This window comes from Salarias fasciatus, chromosome 8, assembly GCF_902148845.1.
Source record: "Salarias fasciatus chromosome 8, fSalaFa1.1, whole genome shotgun sequence".
In the NCBI taxonomy this organism is placed as follows: domain Eukaryota; kingdom Metazoa; phylum Chordata; class Actinopteri; order Blenniiformes; family Blenniidae; genus Salarias; species Salarias fasciatus.
Window position 1 is genome coordinate 13,488,306 of NC_043752.1, and position 18,428 is coordinate 13,506,733.

The 18,428-nt window shown below is 47.4% G+C and overlaps 1 protein-coding gene across 4 annotated transcripts in view; it reads right to left on the minus strand.

The window, feature by feature from the left end:
- The window catches only part of LOC115392805 (zinc finger MIZ domain-containing protein 1-like), a 98,727-nt gene that overhangs the window by 17,650 nt on the left and 62,649 nt on the right, over positions 1 to 18,428 (minus strand). For 2 of the 4 annotated variants that reach the window (XM_030097402.1, XM_030097401.1), the window contains exons 3-5: positions 14,089 to 14,208; positions 8,270 to 8,383; positions 5,936 to 6,041 (exon numbers count right to left, since the gene is read on the minus strand). In XM_030097402.1, coding sequence (XP_029953262.1) covers positions 5,936 to 6,041; positions 8,270 to 8,383; positions 14,089 to 14,157 — 289 coding nt within the window. In that variant the 5' untranslated portion in view covers positions 14,158 to 14,208. Of the gene's footprint in view, positions 1 to 1,195; positions 1,790 to 5,935; positions 6,042 to 8,269; positions 8,384 to 14,088; positions 14,209 to 18,428 lie in introns of those variants that run through there. The other 2 variants (XM_030097403.1, XM_030097404.1) reach the window with 1 other exon arrangement.

Below are 18,428 nucleotides of genomic sequence, written 5' to 3' on the forward strand. Positions count from 1 at the left end.
CTCCGTCACGCGGGGCGCTGCGAGGCACTCGTCGCACTGTCAAACCCCATTCCGTTAGTTTAAGACATGGCAGGGTGCCTGCCTGCGCCCACCAAAGCAGGAATCAACCCTCCATCTGCCCCCCCGGGTGGGGTGGGGGGGATAATGTGAAGTTCCATACAGCGGCGGCACCAGATCCACCTTCCCTCCTGTCACTGAATACACCCCCTGCAAACACAACCCTCTTTATCTGTTGTCTCCTCCTTTTGACAGCTCGCAGCTTTGCAGCCCCGTCCTATTCACAGTGGCACAGGCTCCTCCTCGGTATACCCCCCACCCCCCCTTGCTTCCACGTCTAAAATGCCACCCGCGTTTCAACCTGCCGACGTCCCCGCTTGTTTCTCGCTAAAACAGAGAACCGGGGGAAACTCGCGTGTCTAGAAAACACTTGTGCGCGCCGATCTGCAGCGGCAGAACAAAGGCGATACAGGGCAGCCTTAATCTCTGCACTCCTGAAGCCAGCAGCTATTTTAAAGCGTTCTCTGTGTCTCTCCATCCCTCCCACCTTCCTCTCTCCTATATAACATTCTTCCTCAGTGCCCCCCTCCCTCCCTCCTTTGTCCCCCTCGTTTCCCTCGGTGTCTCAGGGCAGCAGCTCCTCTCTGTTTTCCTCTCCTCTCTCCCTGCGTGTCCAGTGACTGACTGCACAATACACATCAATTATTCATGGCTGCGCTCTCTCTCTCTCTCTCTCTCTCTCTCTCTCTCTCCGTTTCGCAGGCAAAACCAATCACAGATGGAGTCATTGCTAATGGGCTCCTGCTGTACTTGCCACCGGCTCCTTTGCACTCAAGCAACAAATACCCCAGAGACAATGAGAGGGAAAAACAGGGATAAGCTGTTAAAGAAAAGGAAACTTCATACGGCACTAAACTGCTGCGTGGAGAGGAGGAGGAGGAGGAGGAGGAGGAGGAGGAGGAGGATGCAGGTCTGTGGTCAGAGACCGGTACGGATCGGCACAAATAATTCACCAGAAATTAGGAGCCGGCTTCTGCAGCACTAAAGGGTTAAAGGCAGAGAGAGAGAGAGAGGGGGGAGAGAGAAAGAGAGGGGGGAGAGAGAGAGAGAGAGAGGGGGTGGGAGGACAGGCAGAGAGGGAGAGAGGGAGAGAGAGGGAGAGGGAGAGAGAGAGAGAACCAAATGCTTATCTCCTCACCTCGGATGTATGCAGCTGTTATTGATGTATCTTCTTTTTCTGTCTAGTGATCCATTGCTTGCTCTCCCAATACACACATCACACAGAAGCAGCCACAGCCACTTCGCCAGAAGGGAGAGAGGGGAGGGCGAGGGGAGGGAGGGAGGGAGGGAGGGCAGGGGAGGAGAGGAGGAGAGGAAAAAAATGCAGGCAGCTCACATTTCAAACTTGCAAAGGGGGGTGGTGCCTAATGTGCTAGACAGCCTGTATCTTGGCCCGGGTCCAGGGAAGCGAGTAAAAGAAGCCTCAATCAATTCATTTAAAGCAACATTTTGTTACGATGGGCGACGTGGCGGCAGAACCGGTTCAGGTACGGGCGCGCTAAGACGGCGATTCGAACCCGTCAAACCTCGTCTCGGCGTACAGTCGACTTAATCCATCAAACTAGTCGTCGTAATTAAGGGGCACCGGAGAAGGAGGGGATGAGGAGGCTGGCTGTTGTGGCTTCCTGATGCGCACTGGGCTGGGAGGGGCCAATTAGACCACATTTGTCTTTCGGCGCACACGAGCCGGGGTAAGCTTTTAGATAAATAATTACGCACCTATAAAACATGTAAACTGTGGGCCGACGAGCCACCTGAGGCAATCCAGAGCCGCCGTTGTCATCCGCAAACAAAAACACTCCAGTCAATTCAGGTGTCAAATTAGTGCGACTGATCTGCGGCTGAAATACAATAATAAGCATTTAATTACAGATATGAGGAACAATGTAAATCAATTTTAATACACAAACAACTGGTTTTGAAGCGCAGTAAATTACCGGGCCATATGGAGGAACTGAGAACGCCACCAATCACCTCCTGCCGCCACGGGCGCAATAAGCGCGACAACTGCTACAGGGGAGGGAAGGACGGACGAGCTCGGCGGCTCTTATCTCTGGTCTCTCCTGTCTCTGTTTGCTCTCCTGGTATTTACTATCAGCGGGTGACTTACAGCCCCGCAACCCCCGACAGCAAGTTAACACATAAATCACGGTCGGCTGGAAAGACTTCACATGGAGCGATCATTAAGTGCAAAAAAATAAAAAAAGACTGTCCAAAGTGAGGCAGATTTTGGATTTATAGTTCTTGCTACACTATCTATGTATCCAGTGTGTAGATGGGTATGGTTGAGACTCAGGTAATGCCAAGCACAAAAGCAACAATACAACATGGAGAGATGACGGCCCTGTAGGCCTGCCTGTATGGATCTGACCTCTGCATTGTGCGCACATCCTTCAGCGGCTGTTCCTCACAACGTATCTGATCTGCGCGTCTTGAGCACCACTTCACGGGAAGGCACAGTAAAAAAAGCCGGAGAGCGATCGGCACTTCAAGCCAAATTTACAACATGTCGGCGCTCCGGCATTCAAGGGAACCCAAACACTCGAGCGGGAAGAATAAAAGTTGAACCACACTGTTTATGTGACCCTTCACTGCCTTTAAAAAAAAAAAAAAATATGAAAAGAATTTCGATAAAGCAACTGAAGAAACAGTCACTTACAATAAGCTCTCCATGGGATTGAAGTGTGTTTGAAACTTATCGTCAATGGAGACGTGACACTTTGCTCTTTACTTGTCACACACATTATTTCCAGAGTGTTTTTATATATAATGACTTTCTAGTGTATTTTAAGATCGTTCTTCCTCATGGTAGTGTTGCTTTCACAAAATCCATCACCTGCGGTTGAAGAGGGATCAAAGAGGGTTTTAAGGCTCATTATTGCCAATCAAAGGTCTCAATCTTGCTCTCTCCACACTTGTAATTTGGAGCAAAAACAGTCGATTTTCATTTAACTGTTCACCCCAATTTTCAGTTTGAGGCTTTCTAAAAATAATAAGCAGGTTAGGGGTTTTTTTTTTTGCCTACAGCAGCAGACAAAACATCACACTCCCTCCCACACCGGCTCCTGTTTCTTCACGCTTTAGCTGCTCAGGAAACTAAGAAACCACTGTTTTTAATGACGCCCACGGCCAACTAACAGAGAAGACAAACCCATTTACTTAAGATGTTTTTTGTTTTTTTTTAATTACACTGACACTCCAGCCCACAATGTCCACTGATCACACTTGCACGGGTAAAACAAGTGTAGCAACAACCCGGCCTGACAGCGGCGAGAGCTGAAGCCCAACTAATTATCTGCTGAATAGCTAGTTTACCAGGCGTTTGTGTTCCGACCAGAGAAATAATGGCTCGAGGAGCCGAGCAGCTTCAGCTGGTCCTCCCCTCTTATGAGTCGGCGCCTCCTTTCACTCTTTTCAAGCCGAGGAATTCCGAGAGCTCGCCCAAGCGCGAGCGATCGGGAATGCGGCGCTCCGGACCCTCCTGCAGGAAAATCGTGATTAAGCGTTTTGTCGACGCTCTCCAAACCAGAATGAACCACGGCGGCCGTGCAGGAGGGGTGTGACACTGATGAAATAGGCCTAACAGGGCTTGTAATGTACTCTGTGATACGGCAGGCAGGGAGAGAGAGAGAGAGAGAGAGAGAGAGAGAGAGAAGGGAGGCCCTGATGAGTTTATCCACACTGAGCGAATGATCTCTCTGCTTTGAAGTCGCCACGGCTCCACGTGTACGGCTTTGCCCCGCGGTAAGACAGTCCAAGTAATCACAGATTAATAGAGCAGGCTAATCCCATTCACAAAGAGGTCACTACGAGCAGACAGGCTCCCCTCCCCCAGCGCCGCTCCGACACTGTGGGCCACTTGCAAAAAAGGCACAAGGACTACAGCAGGCCGACCCCCCAGAGTACATCTATTAACAAGATCAGTGGTACAGCTCGCTAAACTATGGCTGTTTTTCTGCTGTGGAGGCATAAAACGCTTGCTAACACGTTGACTTCGCTGTACGTTCTGTACCTTCGCTGATAAAATCCTTTTTTGTGATGATAGCGGTGTCACTAACATCAAGATCTTTCTTTTTTTTCTGCCCTTCTAAGCTTTTCTTTTCACACTAAACAGAGCAAACTAACGCTTTAAATTGTTGGAGGCATTTCATCATTAATCAATTTGTCAAAGCTACAACCTATTTCAGCTGTAAGCCGACTGTGAACATTGATTTCCTCCTGCTGGAATCAGCCCGGCCCTCCCCTCCGCTCAATTTTCTCCCGTGTTCAGGGGGGAGGAATTTAGATGACATAACAGAAATGCAATAGCCCCGACATCGCCGCGCGCCGGAGCCAAGACGAGTTACGCCTGGTTAAAATGGGACGCCAAATCTGATTTACTTATTAGCGCTCATCCACTGACCTGATGTCTTCTGCGAGGGACGGCCACAAAACTCCTCAACAACCAAGTGTGTCACTGTTCTGTCTCAATTTGCTTTTTTTTGAGCGAAAATACTAGAGTCACCTCCTCCCACCACATCCCCTCTGCAGACATAATCGCATTTCATCTCGGTTTCCACACACACTGACCCGTCTGTCTCCGGGTGTTGGACGGCTGACCTGCCGTCGCCGCCGCCATGCGGGCCCCCGTCATGTGACTCGCTCTTTTTTTTCCCCCACCCGTCGCTCGGCAACGGCCCCCGCTGGCTGTCAGGGAGCCAGCCCTGCCCCCGGGGCCTCGTGGGAGTGTCCTTTAAGAGCCTCCTCCACCGGGGGCCTCCGCTGAACGCCACTGCAGAGTTTTCCATCGACTCAGTCTCTCTGCAGGCCCGTCCTCTCGGAACACGCGTGCGCTTACAGGTACATAATTGCCCATGAAATGTACTTTGGGAGGCTGCCTCGACTGGAGAAGTCGCCGCTTTCCAAACGACTACTGTTGCAGGAAATTATTCAGACAGAGAATCAATTGGCAATCTTATCTAAGCCCATAAAGTCGGCCCTGAGATTTGATTTAGCATTAAGTAGAATTAGAACATTTGGCTGTGTGAGTTAATTGCAGGCGGAATGATTCCCCGCCCCTCGGCTGACACGACGGTGACGCTGCGTGATTTGGAGCCTCAAATTACCGCAGATGCAACTCAAAGTGCCGTAAATCTTAAAAAAAAAAAAAAAAAAAAAAAAAAAAAGGCAAACACAAGTGAAAATTCAAACAATATGTGGTTCTGACTTTCAAGTCCTGGGCTCGGCGGAGTGGCCAAGCATACAGAAGCAACGGCACAATCCTGCTTCCCTCATAACCCGAGACAGGTGGAAGCCACAAATCACGACGTGTAAGAGAGCACAAAATATTTCTGTTATCTTCCGCGCCGCTGACAGCCTATACATCTTCATTCTCATCCTGCTTCAGCATGCCCCCCCTTCCCCCTACCCTTGCCTGCTCGATACCAACATTTAGCAGTCCACATCTGTCCCAATAATCCATCACGGCATCGGGATGATGGAGCTGCACCGAAACGGGAACTCATCGTGATACAGTAGTTTTGTCCCGCCTGACGAATGGAATATTCTCCCCTTGGCGCTTTATCTAAAAGCCGGGAGGAGAAAACAAATCGTTCCCAGTGTTGTGAACAAGTCTGGCGGCGAGATGTGACATGGAGTTACACAGATATGGAAGCAGAGCGTCCGGCTACATCTGGACCGACAGAGTAAACATGTTTGGTTGAAATCCGTTTACAAAAAAACTGTCTGGACTCTTCTTAGTGCGTCTACAGTCTCGCCGTGATGGATGGATATTGGAGGGGAGAGGAGCTGCCAAGAAAGCAGATATAAACTTTGAGCCTGAGCAGGCCTTGCCTGGCCAGATGGCCCGAGACGGCGGCGGAGAAAACTCTGGTCTTACCTGCTGATTTTGGAGTGAACTTGTCCCGGTTGGCGGCGCACACGGCCAGGAGCCGGTAGCCCAGGTCCAAGTCGAAGCCCTGCTGCGCCGCTACCCGGCTCACCACCTGAACACAATGACAGCGATGAAAGAATCATCAGTTTTCCCATTTTTAAGGTGACATTTTGCATCAAATTTCAATTAAATCTACCATTTCCAAGACTATATAACGGTTGAACCTCCTGTTCAACTCACAACAGGTTTATCATCTCCATATGAGCGTGAGGACAGAGAGATGAGGAGAAAATGTGGCCCGCAGTGCAGCGATGCCCACTGAGAGGAAACATTAAGAGAAACATCAACATGCCACGGGAAGCGGCGTAAATCACCCCCCCTATGTCCGACACACCGCTTTGATTTACCGTTCGCCATTATCGGCCTCAAAGAGGAGCCGCTCAAACCTCTCAGACCCTCCAGGACATAGCCGGGCCTGCTCGGACCGACAGGCCCCCCTCGCTCAACGCCGCTTCCTTCTTTTTCACTGCTTGCAGTCCTGCTGTCACGCTCCAAAACTTCAAGACGAGCCCCGAGGTAGCGCAGCTGAACGCCGCTGCCTGCACCATGTCATTACCTCCTGTAAGTATAGTCCCGACGTGACAGCAAAACACAGCACGTATATCCCGGCTTTATTTATAGGAATCCCCCCATTAAGGAGAAGAAATGTGGGTCCAGGCTTGCCTAATTAGAATCTAAACTTGCGAGGGACATTTCGCTAAATGGTAATTTCAGTGGAAGAAGTTACAAAACGTAGTTCTAATTTCAGGACTTTAATTGTACAGAGTCGGCCGCGCTGCGGTGCGCCGTGGACCGTGAGGCAAACGCGCGCCTTCGCATTCTTCTTCTGCCGTATTAAGACAAATCCCGTCGTCTGCTTGCAGACAAGTGGAGCACAGATTCTTACGGAACTGTTCACACTGAATTCACACTGAATTCAAATTCAAATAATAAAATACACCTTTGTTAAGTTTCTTTATTTGTCATTTGGCGCCATTATATAAGTCCGATCTGATTTTATATGAGTGAAAACCTTTTCCGTCTCTGTCTGATGCACGGCGTTTCCCTGTGTGGGAAAAGGAGATTTCTGGCAGTGCGGCTGCCTGTCTGACATTACCAAATGCAAATACTGGGGACAAACATGCAGGCAGGCAAGAGGGTGAAGTGTTTACCATTACAGTCTGAGAACGGGTAATTTCACAATCACATCAAATTCTCCGTGCTCCCTCCCAGTGTGGTTCACACTAAGGTCTGTACAACCCCATAAACTAAAAGGAAAAGCCTTGAGATTTTCACGGCGGGAAACAAATTGAATTGGCGAAATGGAGGAAAAGGCACCTGCTGCTGCACATTAAAGCAGCCACACAAACAATCACTTGAATGGAGGAGATGTGTCACAATAGTTTCACTGCGGTGCTCAAGCAGAAATCTCCCGGGTTCCCTCACCTGCTGCAGCCACGCTCCCTCGGCGGAGACTACAGACTGCAGCTAACAGGAGCTATATGCGCCTCTTATCCTTTGCTGGGGGTGGGATGTTAAAGCACAGTGTGGCCCAAGGTGACAGGTGGCTGTTTCCACCACCTCTTAAGATATGACTGATACCAAAGCCAGACACAGACTGTGAGTTTCCCGTTAGCTTACATTCAATCAAACAAAAATCTTCCATACTTGAGGTGTATTTGAATTGATTTTCCAGTTTTCCAGTTTCTCTGATAAACAACATTCGCACAAACTACCTACGTTTGCTCAAAGGTCAAGGACAGACTGCCAGTACTTTCTCCAGATATTTTAGCAGGCAGCTGCCATTTACTACATAAATACAGTCACTGTTTCTTCACAGTCGCCTCTCAACCATCTAGAGGTTTGATACAGGGAATGTTTTCAATGCATGTAGAAGCAAGGAGAAGCTAACAGGTGCACTATGAATGTATGCAAGTACATTTCGAGAAAAAGGTCAAGAAAAACATCCCAAACCCTCTTCATCTGCTCTTTGCTTGGAGCACCACATTGTGCTCACCTTTATTGTGTTTTCACTCGGTGGCTTTTATGAGTCGCAACACAAGCTGTAAGTAAAGTCGCCGAGAGGTGGCTGGATTCCCGCCGTTTCCGCCGAGAGTGCAATGCCTCTTTTCATTTTGCGGCGTGACCTCGGCGAAGATCAGGCGGCTAAACATTAGTTCTCATGCATCCCTGCGGGAGTCGTGGAAAGAGCCAACGCAGCAGTTGTTGCAGCGACTCTTTTCCCCGTCCTTGAACCTTTTTGAGCGTCAGACTGGGGAAAGTGGGGGGGGGGGGACTCACCGTTAGGCATCCCATCAGGCTTTGCTCGAAGGGCCGCTGGAAGGCTCGGGGGTCGCCGCACCAATCCAGCAGCTCTGTCGCCGCTGTTTGGAAATTTGCTGGATTTTGTAAGTGCTGGGTGGAAGAAAAAAAGAAGAGAAAAATATATGTTGAGTCCTGCTGTCATTCATTGCAAGCAAACAATTTGAGCAGCGCCTATATATACATTTAGATATATTCATTCTTCCATCTGCCACACTGTTTTTGTAGACACAAGCTCACATTCACATCTATGGGTAACTCAGATTCACCAAACAGGCAAAGCAATGCACATACAGGGGAGAACATGCAAACTCCACACAGATCTTTTATTTTCAAGACAAGCCCATTCGTCATCATACAATGAACCAATCCCCATAATGCACAGATCTCACCAGAATTTCAATTAAATAGATACTTAAATATTAGCAATGATTATTTGATGTGTGAAACTGAAGCTTAATCACATAAAAAACAGTTTTCCTCATTCACATGTCCATAAAAGACAGTGATGACATGATGATTTATTCATTATTGCTAATAAAATCAATTAAAACACTATAGTTTAATTAATTTGGCGCATTAACTCCTGTGTTATCTCTTCATTGTGTTTAATTAAAAGATTTTGCACCTGCTTTAAAAACAGGCCTGGATTTCTGACATTTAATTACACTCGCACACTCAGAGACGTAAAAAACCAAATCAGCATTTTTATTAACAAATTAAAACATTTTTTTTTGGGGGGGGGGGTTGTCACACTGCAGTGTTTCAAGCATTAACACGTCGGGCTAAAGAGGTGTGCACGCTCCCCGGGTTTCCAGCACCTTCTCGCCACCGAGAGCAATAAATCTCCCTCCACGGCTGCATGAATAGACGAAGGAAGCACTTATTCCACCGGCCGGCTCTGGGCTGTGCTGTGACTTTATCTGACAACAGGCTCCTTGACCTGCAGGCACCCCTTTATGGCTTTCATTCCCCTGCCGGAGCCGGCCGCCCACTCGCTAACCCCCGCTGTCTGTCACGGAGGAGAAGGAAACGCCGCCGTCGCATCTCCGCGTCAGACTCGCTGCTGGTCATCTTTTCCCTCTGAAAGCTTTCAAACCTCAATACGAATCACTTTATACATACGAGAGCAGACGCACGCAAACGCACACACACACACACACACACACACACACACACACACACACACACACACCACCTCCGCTCGGCAGTAATCTGTTGCCTTTGGAGAGATTATGCACACAAGCCTTTGTAGTGCACTTGAACAAAACAGCAACAAATGGACTCCCACTCCATGGCATCAAAGGTAAATAGAGTGGTTTGTCAGCTTAAAGTGAATGGCTGCCGTCTTAATATGTCTGTGTGCTTTGATTTCACTGTTGTAGAAAAAAAAAGAAGAAGAAGAAGCAACAATGATACAGTTTTTTTCCTCCCTCGCTCTTTAGGGGGCAGCAGAGGTCAGGATTTGTTGAGGCTGCTTTCATATCAATTTCCAAAGCTGCCTTTTTGACACGAGCGGCCGTGTCTATTTCATACTCTGTCCGAGACCGTTCCCCGCTCGCACGATCAGTCTGAGTCGGTACGGGCTACGACGAGACGCGGTGGGGCTGCGCGGCATGTGGATGAAGTCTCCTGGAGAAACACACATCCACAGATGCTAAATTTAGATGAGTCTGGAAGCGAGACAACACATGCAATCAGAGCGCCGTGGATGGAAAAGGGGAGGGAGGTAGAATCTGTAGATGGGAGAGAAGAAGAAGAAGGGGGAAAAAAAAAAAAAAAAAACATACACCGCCACCACTTGGGCTTGAAGTGATTACTGTTCTTTGCACTCAGAACAATTGGTCCCACCAGTGTGGCTGTCACATGGAGAGCTTGGCACCGCCACGCCACAGATGTTCCCCTTTCTCTGGCCAAAACCCACCAATCAAACCCGGAGCAGTGGCCAAGAGACCCCCTCTCAACTCCCCGGTCCCCGTCCCCCGGGCGAGAGCCATCCTCCAACATTTACACTTTAGTTAAAGCTGGACGGACAGGGCTCGCAGCGTCCAGAGAACACAGCCGTCTTCAGATACCATCTCTCTCGTCACGTCTGGAAACAACTTGATCTGCACATCTGCAGCTAAAACCGAGAGTGACAGCGAGCAAGAGAGAGACTCTCTTCCCATTCAGAGCTGTTCTACATTCACTGACGCCCCAGAGCACCGAAAAACAATTAATGGAGACAATTAACCCTGGAAAGAACTCAGCGGCAGACAGAAACAGCTGCACAGTCGGTGCAGAGAGGGGTGTCCTCTAGTTTGTCTTGAAATATTGACACTTAAGAGTGTGAGGAAGTGCTCCTGCGGCGCGAGGACAGTTCATAGTTTCCGCCGAAGCCCCCCGAATGCATCACCGGGAGGAGAGTCTGACAGCGCGCCGGCTTCCCCACGGCGAGGAGAAAATACTGTCTCTGAAATAGATACCAACAGTATCAGGAAACCCATCTTCCCTAAAGTGTTCACAACGGTGCAATTCGGAGACGCGCCAGGAAAACAAAGTACAGCTGAGAAACTGCGCCGGGAAGAAATCAGATAACATTTTTTTCATCCATCGCTTTTTTTCACCATCCTCGTGTGTTTGGAGGTTAAACAAGCGAAGATATATATATAATTTTTTTTTTTTTTTACGTAGAATCACTTTTTAAAAGTTGTAGATGTGCTATCTGGGGGTATTTCGCGCCACCTCCACACGGCGTAAGCGGCATCTGAAGGTTCTAGAGTTCCTCAGAGTTTCTCCGCCTGACAAACTAATAAAACTAATATCCGATATGAAACTGTTGGCAGATTGTCATCCAAGCAGAAGCTTTTTTGAATTAATTATAAGTGGGTGGGAAAGTTCAGTTTGAATTAGTTTTTGTATTTTGTTTCAACCTTGTTTAAAATGAAAGCATCATTTCGGAATCACAGAAAATGTAAACGTGCTTGATTTACTTTAGTTTTAACATGTAGGGAAGGATTTTTCTTGGAAAATATATATAAATGGGCCACTGGAAAGACTTATCACAGCATCACTTGTTTCTGTATCTGTAGCATAAAGTTCATGGTGTACTGCGACTAATTAAAACTGCACAAAACAAATGTAGCGCATATATAAAGACCGATCCAATGTTTTTCTTTTTTCTAAGTTTCTATGTATCCTGAAAGCTGTTTACAGTAATTAAATTTAATCTCTCAGAACAAGTTACTTTTTCGCTTTCGAAAACAAGAGTCCTTACACTCTACTGTATAAATTTCACAGGCACTTTCTGTTCTTTCCCCATTTGTTGGCACATTTATACACATTTTTAGACTTTTTTTCAGCAGCAGTGTCCATATTAATATTTTTGTTCCGTATATTCGTGGAATTATTTTACACGCTGAGTAATCCACATTCTGTTGTACAAATACACAGTTCTGTATCAATGTAAACCAGAATAAATGTCTATTCTATGACTAAAGCTATGTGTAAAGCTTTAGTCTAAAACAATGACCTCCACCTATTTACCACTGTTTTATGTAAAAAAACAAATCCCAACAAAAGTCAGATTCACTGTGCTTCAGTGATAATAACAATGTGTATCAAGTGCTTGGCGGAGTTATTGTTTAAAAATCATATTACTGCAATTCCACAACAAGGCAGCAATTTAAGAATTACCACAGTAATGATTTTCTGATTTAACTTTCAACCCGTGATTCAATCAGGTTGACGGATTCCAATTTCCTCCACTTTATCATCGCGCTCAGCAGTAATTTATCATTTGAGCAACAAAATCAATTTGTTCCCCTGTCCGCTTGCACTGGCTGGGAGTATTCAGACAGACATGTCACATCTCCCAGAAAACAACAAAACAATGGGAGAGGCTTCATTCATATTCGCTCTCCACATCCGCGCCGCCGCCGAGACGCCAAATTTCAGCATGTGCACACTTTCAATTAAAGCAAACAGCTGGATTGGTTTACAATATTTCCTTAATTATTTTAATAGCTTGGATATTGGACAATGGGGAGCAGGGGGAGAAGATAGTGAGTTAATTGTTCTGATCTCCCCTGATGATCATCTTTGTGTGTAGGGAGGAGAATAGACGCTCGGCTGAATGGGCTCACTGCTAGTCTAATTGGCAGCACATAAATGGTATTTATTATGCGGGCCTTCCAAACCCTGATTGTCTGCGGCACAAAGCTGCCTCTATTAGCAGGGTGCTGGCTCTTACTGGTCGGTTTGAAATGACCCGGCGCTTAACCATTTATTAGATGGACTGGAGGCCTCCTTGTATGCCATGGATCTCTCTAATTGGCATGTTTACCCATGTGCTGCTTCCCCGGGCGCTAACATCGGGAAGTATTTGTTTAAATTTTTGCTTTGTGGGGTTAACACGTTTAACCCGGCAAGCATACGGACGGATCGCGCTTGTTGTTATGAACTTCCTTTACAGAGTAATCCATCAGCTTTCGGCGATACGGAGAATTAATCGGATCAATGTTCACCTGTCTCCCAAGCGAAGGAGTGGAGATTGAATTATTTAGGATCCAGCTGTGAAGCAGGTAAGCAGGCAGGAGACAGAGGGTGTTTACCGCTCGCTACCTTATTACTTAAGAGCATCAAAGCCTGTCTCCACACATGCGGGCTCCCCTCTGTTTGCTCCCCAAACACTCGCCCCGTCGCTCCGTCTGCCTCGCCTCGCCTCGTCTCCGAGCTCCCCGACGGGGGCCGAACAATTTACCACGTCCACGTTTGTGTTTAGGTACAAGCCCCGCTCGCCGTCCCAGAGGATTCCTGATGCACTTTTCAAGGATGTCTGTTTAATTCTGCTGGAGGTTCCGCCGAGCGGTAAACGGTGGCGAGCGAGCAGGAGAACAAAAGGAGTCGTAGGGAGTCAGCAGAGGTGGACGGGAGAAAGGGTGATGGTGGGGGGAAGGGGGGGGGGTTCTGCTCTTTGACCTCAGCCGGTAACCTGAGTCACACCAGAGTCCTGATAATAGCGCAGAGCAGATTAGTCTCTTTACTGTGGCCAAACAAAAAGACAGAGAAGCCCTCTGACTGTGATTGTGCAAACACAAACACACACACACACACACACACACACGCACACATGCACACACAGATTTTTCCAAAAAGACCTGGAAATTTTCCATTTCACCACCCAAGACACAAACATATCCAGATTTCTCACAACCTGTGACCGTTACAAACCGTCAACGACTAATAATATCTCTATGAGCTGATGGAGCAGGCATCCTTCTTTAGCTGAGATTGTAAAAGTCATTAGCCTAAATGGGCACATATTCGTCTCATCCCACAGGCGAGTGTGTTTTCTATTAACTGTACTTAACAATGATATCATCTAAACTGGATTTATGAGGGCTGGAGGTACAAAGTATACCACTTATGCAAATGTGCTATTAATTTCCACCTCTGTGTCAAATTACATGTTGCAACATACTGCATGTCTGACTTATATATTTAAAGAAAAGCATGGCATGTCCCAGAAATGTACTTTTCAACTCCCAAAACTCTTGGGTATTCTTGAATCTATCCACAGGGATAAGAGAACATTCAGCACAAGCATCATGTCTGATTTCTCTGATTTCTTCAATGAAAAGTCAAATTTGTGCATTTTTAAAAGGCTTATAACAAAAAAAGGCTCATAAATCATATAGAATTTAAAAAAACAACACTTATTCGAGGTGATTTAAATCATATTGCTCTGTGTGAGAGGAAAAACTTCGACATGGCGCTCGTGTTTCACGGTTGAGAAGCGTCACCGGCTGTGGTCTCACCTGTTTGATACACTGCAGACGATCATTGGTCTGCTGTATGTGTCTGTCCATCGACGGTATGGAGTTCATGTTGATTGTCCCTCTCTGGCCTCTACCTGCCAGCCATTAAACTGGAGAGTCCTGCAACAGAGACGCAGACACGTGTTAAAGCTCCACTCGTCCAGGAGGAGCTGCCAATCCCACCACCACCACCACCAGGATATTGCATGTGTGTGTGTGTGTGTGTGTGTGTGTGTGTGTGTGTGTGTGTGTGAGAGTGTACACAGTGTGCTGTGAGCTGAGCAGGGAGATATTGATTTGGCAGGTGACAAGCACCTTAGAGAGCCCAAAGGATGACATTCCTCACAGCTCCTGTGACACCCTTAACAAGCCCTGGCGGTTGCCCCGAACACAGCTGTACACCTCTGGAAAGGACACGCCGGACTCAGACAGGATGTCTGACCGCGCTGAAAGCACCTCCGGGTGAAAATGAACACACACACACACACACACACACACACACACACACACAGGAGCAGCTTCAGCGTTTGTCAGCATTACCTCACAAAACTGGACGAAGCCCTTCAATCCTGCACGGTGAGAACATGAACTTGGCACGCCGCTCCCTGTTTACATTATTTAGCCGTTATGTAATCTTTGGTTAACAATTATCTGTACCGTGGGCCCAGACTTGCTCTACATTTCATTCCCCCCTCTTCCTCCTCCTCCTGCTCTCCTGCTACATAAGAGTTCCTCTGACAAAGCCCCTTACAGCGCACTATTGATTTTGGAGTAGCAGCTTAAGGAAAACCTTTTTTTTTCTCTCTCTCTTTCTCTTGTTTTCTTTTTTTCTTCCCCTTCCGTCTGAGAGAATAATTTTCCATGCTAAGCAAATAATGTGTGTGTGATCTGACATGCGATGTAGCATTATCACAAGTTGAAATGAATTATTACAAGCTGCATTAAAGGTTATCAGTTTTGCCTGGGGGGGGGGGTGTGATTTAACGTTGCATTCAGCGTCAAATAAACGTACGGCTGCCGACTATAACTCAGGGTGACCTGCAGGTTGAAGTAGATGGGTTTGTGAATTAATAGGCACCTATATGGGTGGTGGAAAGTGTACCGGTCCATCTTCACCCATCTTTTCTCCTCCCCGCCCGCCCTCCCCCTCCGCCGTCTCAACATTTCCTTCATGCTACTGCAGGGACATCTCATCCGATGGTGCACCATCTCTCACTCAAACACCCCCCCCCCTCCCCCCCTCCCTCCATACACACACACACACGCCATCTTTCTCCATTACCATCACACAGTGAGAAATTTCACCGCACAAAGTACCTGAGAGATGAGGGAGCGAGGGAGGGAAGGGAGAGAGAGAGAGAGAGAGAGGAGGCAGCATGCTGCACCAGACTGATAATGCTCACTTTAGGGGTCTCGAGCTGGATTTAACGGCAGGGCCAGTAATCTACTCCACTAGACAGCTAAAAAGCTTTTATGCTACCTATTGGAGCTGCTCATGCCTGTACTTGAGAGGAGAGAAGGGCACACAAGTACATTCCTCTCCATAAATTACAAAGCTCATAAAGAAAAAGACACATCCGAGGATTTCATTTTCGCACTCGGGCTCTCTCTGCAGATGGAACAGTGTTTGTTTGTTGACATTTCTGATAGCGAACATGCTTCTCAGGCTCGGGGGAGGTCTGGGCTCTCAGGTTAATCACCTTTGAGGTTGTTGCAATTTTCAATAAATATTTATTTTGCATGGATTTTATAAACGTGGATATCTGAAGCTACCTTTTTGAGGCGGAGCGTCAACTTTTAAAGTGACTTCAGGAGGTAAAATATTAATCTAATGAGTAGAGAATCACGCATTTTGGTGATTTAAAGCCTCTTTAGTGACGACATATGTTCATGCACTAACTTCATCCATCCCTCAGGTGCTTGTTGCTATAATACCGGGCTCTGCAGCCTCTCGGTGCCAGCTGATCGTGAGCCCATCCTTGGCGAGGGGAGCCCGAGCCCACCGTGCCCCTCAGCCGCCAGCAGGTGTCTCCCTGGCCCTTCAAAGGCCTGGCTAGTGGCACAAAGGAGGCGGCGGTGTTGCTTTAAGCCTTTACAAGCTCTACAAATCCTCAGCTGCTGCTTCCTAACAGGCCCCACTCAGCCCGGCACTGCCTGTCTGACCTTGTGGTTATTGATGAGCGAGTCGACCTGCTCCCTCCGTCTCTTCTCCCTCCTGCCCTTCCCTTCGCTCTCTCCCTTGTTCTCTCCCGATGTCATCTTTCTTACCTCCGTCGGCGAGTTAAAATGAGGGGAAAACACGGCTGGGCTGCTCTTTATCCACTCTGCTTTTTTCACAGTTGAACACACTTTCTAGCAAAACTTCTGATACGATTTTACTCGGAAGCTTTTTTGCCCTCGTATTTGAATTTATTATCTCCTTAATGATATTATGAAAATGTGACTCAACAGAAATGTGGAGTGATTTAATTTCTAAACATTCACTAGTTTTAATTAAACCCCAGTCCTTTGTTATATCTTTGATGACTAACAAGAGCCAATTTAAAGATTACACCCGTGATACTGTGGAGATATGACAACAGATGCAATTATAAGCCTGCCCCTATTTACACGCTCTTCTCCATCCTGCAGATGTTATCATATTATTATTTTCTCTCTGCCACTACCTTATGTGATCTTATTTGCCTTGATTCAGACGCTTTTTAGAGTGTGTGTCTGTGTGTGTGTGTGTGTGTGTGTGTGTGTAAGCATGTGTGTGTTTTTGGAGGGAGGGGGGAGGGGGAGTCGTCGGAGATACGCGCCTTACTTGAGCCTAATTTACTGCAAATTGCACGGCAGGCGTTACACAACAAGTTGAGAGCTGTGGATTCCTGCACAACAAAAGACACGCGGGAGGGGGGGGCGGGTGGGTGGGGGGTGCGGGAGGGCGGGAGGGGAGGAGGGAGCCCCGCTTCCCTCTGCTATTCAAGGGGGAGCTAAAATATATGTATTGAGTGGGAGCTGTAATAAAACGAAACGGGTGAGGAGATGCAGGCTGGGAACAAATATGAAAGGCAGTGGAGTATGGCGGCAAGGCGATGGAGCACCACCGGAGGATTGGATGAAATTATCTCTTTATAATCAGGGGGCTTCTGCATGGCTGCCTCCTCCATTGCCCAGTGACAGATGAGGCCTACCTCTTCAAATGGGCTTTTCACAGTACTATCAGCCCACCTCTAGGGTAAAACAATGTTTTTCTTGCCCCCCCCCCCCCCCCCCCCCCCCCCCCCCCTTCTCCGTACCACTACTTTAAAGCTTTGTTTCCACGCGGCACCCCGCAGAGAAAAGGATTGTCTCCCGTCAGGCAGGGTCCGTGTTTGTCTCATTACGTGATCATGTTACATAAGTGTACCTTGAAAAAGGGCTGCAGATTTAATTTGATGACAAAACTGCGGCGCGGCGGCGGCGGGGACGGGGAAGACGGTGACACTAAACAATGCTGAATGAAGACACCAAGGCAGAGCATTATCTCCGGTAAAGTGCGGCAGGATTGCTTTTTGAACTGTCACAGTTTGGAATCTAAACATTATTTCAAGACACCCAAAACCCAACCCCGCGCCTTCAAAGACGGCTTCCAGCCCGCTAATGTAACGTAGATGAGTTGCGCGCCTCTGCTCTGCAGGATGAAAACAGTCTGAGGGGGAGAGAGGAGCAGACAATGATTAGCTTTATCCCACCATCACAGCAGAACAAATGGATCACAAACCCTCTCCGCTTTACACAGTCTCTCAGCTGAGCTGTTGAGGCGCAGGGAAGTGGTAAACAGATTTAATTTATTCATATAAATGGCTTGTGAACCAAAACAGTCAGGCTACTGTGGGACCGGGCACGGAGCCGTGAAAAAGGACATTTCCAGTTTGTTACATTCCTTATTTCCGTACTTCTGGCCACTGGGCTTGATAACTTTGTGCTTGCCAAAGCAAGATATAGACTAGGAATGAGACTTCAAGACAGTTCGACAAGATCATTTACATACTTTTGAATACTTTTTAAAGTAACGGTAACATGACGTGTACCAAATAAGTGTATAATACATTTATTTACATCAATGAATATAAGACTTGAGAGTTTAACATGCCTGCTCTGTTTAACCAAACACGTTAGACTTTTAAGCGCGGATATTTCAAATAATCATATGTCCTGAAATATCAAGGGACCTGACGAGGTGAGGAGCTTCAGTGGGGCGACGGCAGACGAAAGACAACAAACCATGCTGGCCACTGTCCCAATCACACATGCACACACACGCACACACATAAACACACACACACACTTCTTCTCACCTTCCCCTGAGTGCTGGA